This window comes from Pygoscelis adeliae, unplaced genomic scaffold, assembly GCF_000699105.1.
Source record: "Pygoscelis adeliae isolate BGI_AS28 unplaced genomic scaffold, ASM69910v1 Scaffold202, whole genome shotgun sequence".
Classification (NCBI taxonomy): domain Eukaryota; kingdom Metazoa; phylum Chordata; class Aves; order Sphenisciformes; family Spheniscidae; genus Pygoscelis; species Pygoscelis adeliae.
In genome coordinates this window covers 190965-193438 of record NW_008824544.1, presented here as the reverse complement: position 1 = coordinate 193438, position 2474 = coordinate 190965, and the positions used below count along the sequence as shown (strand labels likewise).

At 47.4% G+C, this 2474-nt stretch overlaps 1 protein-coding gene across 1 annotated transcript in view; it reads right to left on the bottom strand.

Moving 5' to 3' along the window:
• GATA3 (GATA binding protein 3) overlaps positions 1-2363 on the bottom strand; it is an 18540-nt gene extending 16177 nt beyond the window's left edge. Inside the window, exon 1 of the mRNA XM_009321769.1 lies at positions 2123-2363. Coding sequence (XP_009320044.1) covers positions 2123-2363 — 241 coding nt within the window. The remainder of the gene's footprint in view (positions 1-2122) is intronic.
• Between the last annotated feature and the right edge of the window lie 111 nt (positions 2364-2474).

The window sequence follows — 2474 nt, the reverse complement described above, 5'->3', positions numbered from 1 at the left end:
TTTTTTTTTTTTTTTCCTTAGCTGGAAAATAATTTCCCGAATGCAGCCGTGGGCTATAAACCCTGGGAATACTCTGGCCAAACGAAGAAGACCAGAAGATGCCCACAGACGTGATAATAACCTTTCCAACAGAGCTGCTAAACGCTGCAAACCGCCTAGATTGTCTTTTTTTCTTCCACGAGGCTGCACATAAATGTTAGACAGCTTTTTCGTGGCGATATGGCACACGCAGAGAGTACCAACTCTCTCAGAAGGAACTCTCCATCCCCTTCTTACGACAAGACACCCTTCACTTGTATTTTAAAATTCAGACCTGGACTTTGAAAAAAAAAGAAACAAAACGCTAGATTTACACGGTCAAACCTTGTTTTCTTTGGTTATAAATGCTCTTAAGGGATGGTACCTAATATTTTAAATTAATCTCTGCCCTTTGTAAAATATATATATATATCTCCAAAGAATCAAATCTACCCAAATCCATAGCAACTTGAACACATCACTATAAGCTGAAAAGCACAGTTATTCAACTGGAGGAGAGCAAGTTTGTGCCTGCTAGTAAAGCCCTGGAAATGTATTGACATCTAGAGAGCCTTAACCTCTGTAGGTATCGTGATTCGTGTATAGAGACTGCTAAATATACAGAAGGAGAGATGCAAACAGAGATCTATAGAGCCACAGATAGAGCTGGTGCAGTGTGGACACGTATGTTTGCATGGGAGCTTGTGTGTGTCTAGAAAATCTCCAAGCTAGTTTTCATCGCACCAGACGTATGTGAACAATACTGAAAGTAACTGCTCGAAAGGAAGGGAAGGTGGGTTATACGAATAGAAAGGGTCAAGATTCATTATCTTCTCCAGGAAGTAGCATAGTAAATAATATTCAGGCTAGATCAGAGAGACCGCATTTCCACTTTCTGCTGATATATTGGAAAAAAGAAATGAAAAGAAAAGAAAGAAAGGACAAAGGCTGCTGATCCTTAGAAATAATTGTTTTAAGGGGACTAATAGCAGAACAATGCAGTTACTGAGGGGAGCCTAATGCAGACTCACACTCAACAAGTAGCTGAGGGCTGGGAGCAGCCCCCTGAACCCCGCTCGGCTCCATCTCCACTCGCTTGTCCCACTTTCTTCTCCTTGATTTTGGGGTGATTTCCACTGCAGACCTGGGGCTTTTTAGATTTTGCCACTACAGAGGTCACTGTCCAGCTTCACAAATCAGCATCTGCTTTTTTTCCCCTCCTTTTTTTATTTTTCTCTTTTCCCTAGTTTTTAACCACACAGGTGAACTCCAGCTATAGATACTGGATCACTCCGATTCTTCATAAAAAGATGGCACCAAAACACTCATCCCCCCGCAGAGCTGGGCCGCATCAGCCCCAGGTATTTCACCTCCTCTCTAAAAGCCGTGACCCAGGAACAAAATTCACATTGTGGATCACTACCTTCCTGCAGGACCCATAGGAAAACACAGCAGGTCTGGTACCTAGTTACACCACGGGGTTTCTTTCTTTTTTTTCTTTTTTTCTTTCTTTCTTTCTTTCTTTCTCATTTTTAACACACGCCGTGGTGCGGCCCTGGATGCATGTGCAAAACTTTCGACCCAAGCCTAACAAGCTCACCAAGTGCGAATGAAATAGCCCAAGCGTGAGGACAGCAGGGTCGTTTTCACACCCCTGCTCTCCAGCTTGCTTTTCTTCTCCAGAGCAGCTTAATCGTGCAAAAACTACACACCGTATGAAAACTCTAACTGTTAACCTAATTAAAGAGAGGGAGGGAAACCAAAGCGAAAGAGAGAAGGAAAGAGGAAGACAACAAGAGAAAGATGAAAGGGAAAGAAAGAGAAAGAAGGAGAGCGAGAGAGGGGGGGAAAGGGAGAGAGGATAGAGAGGGGAGAGAGATAAGAGAGGAAAGAAAGAGAGCAAGAGAAAGAGAGAAAGAAGTATAAAGAAAGAAAGATACAGAGAAAGAAAGAAAGAAATAGAGAAAGAAAGACAGAAAGGCAGGAAGCCTCCTCGTACAGGAACTTCATGGCGGGGCCGGGACAGGGGCCGGGACCGGGACCGGGACCGGGGCCGGGACCGGGACCGCCCCGTGGGAGCCGGGGTCTCGGTGGGCGCACTCACCGTGGTGGGCCGTGGGGTATCTCTGCACGGTGGCTCTCACGGAGTTGCCGTAATACGGAGGGACGGGGTTGCCTTGTCCGTCGATATTAAAAAGTACATCCACTTCCTCGGCGAGAGGATACTGCGTGGGGTCCATGTAGGTATGGCCAAGCGTGGGGTGGTGCGAGTCCGGGTGCTGCCCATTGAGCACGGCCGGGTGGTGGTGGCTCACCCACCGCGGCTGGTCCGTGGAGACCTCCATCTTCCGCGCTCGCTGCTCCGCCGCTGCCTTTCCTCCTCCTCCTCCTCCTCCTCAGCAAGGCGCGGAGGGCTTGAGATAGGAGGGGGAGACGGTGCGGGAGTTAGGCGGGGG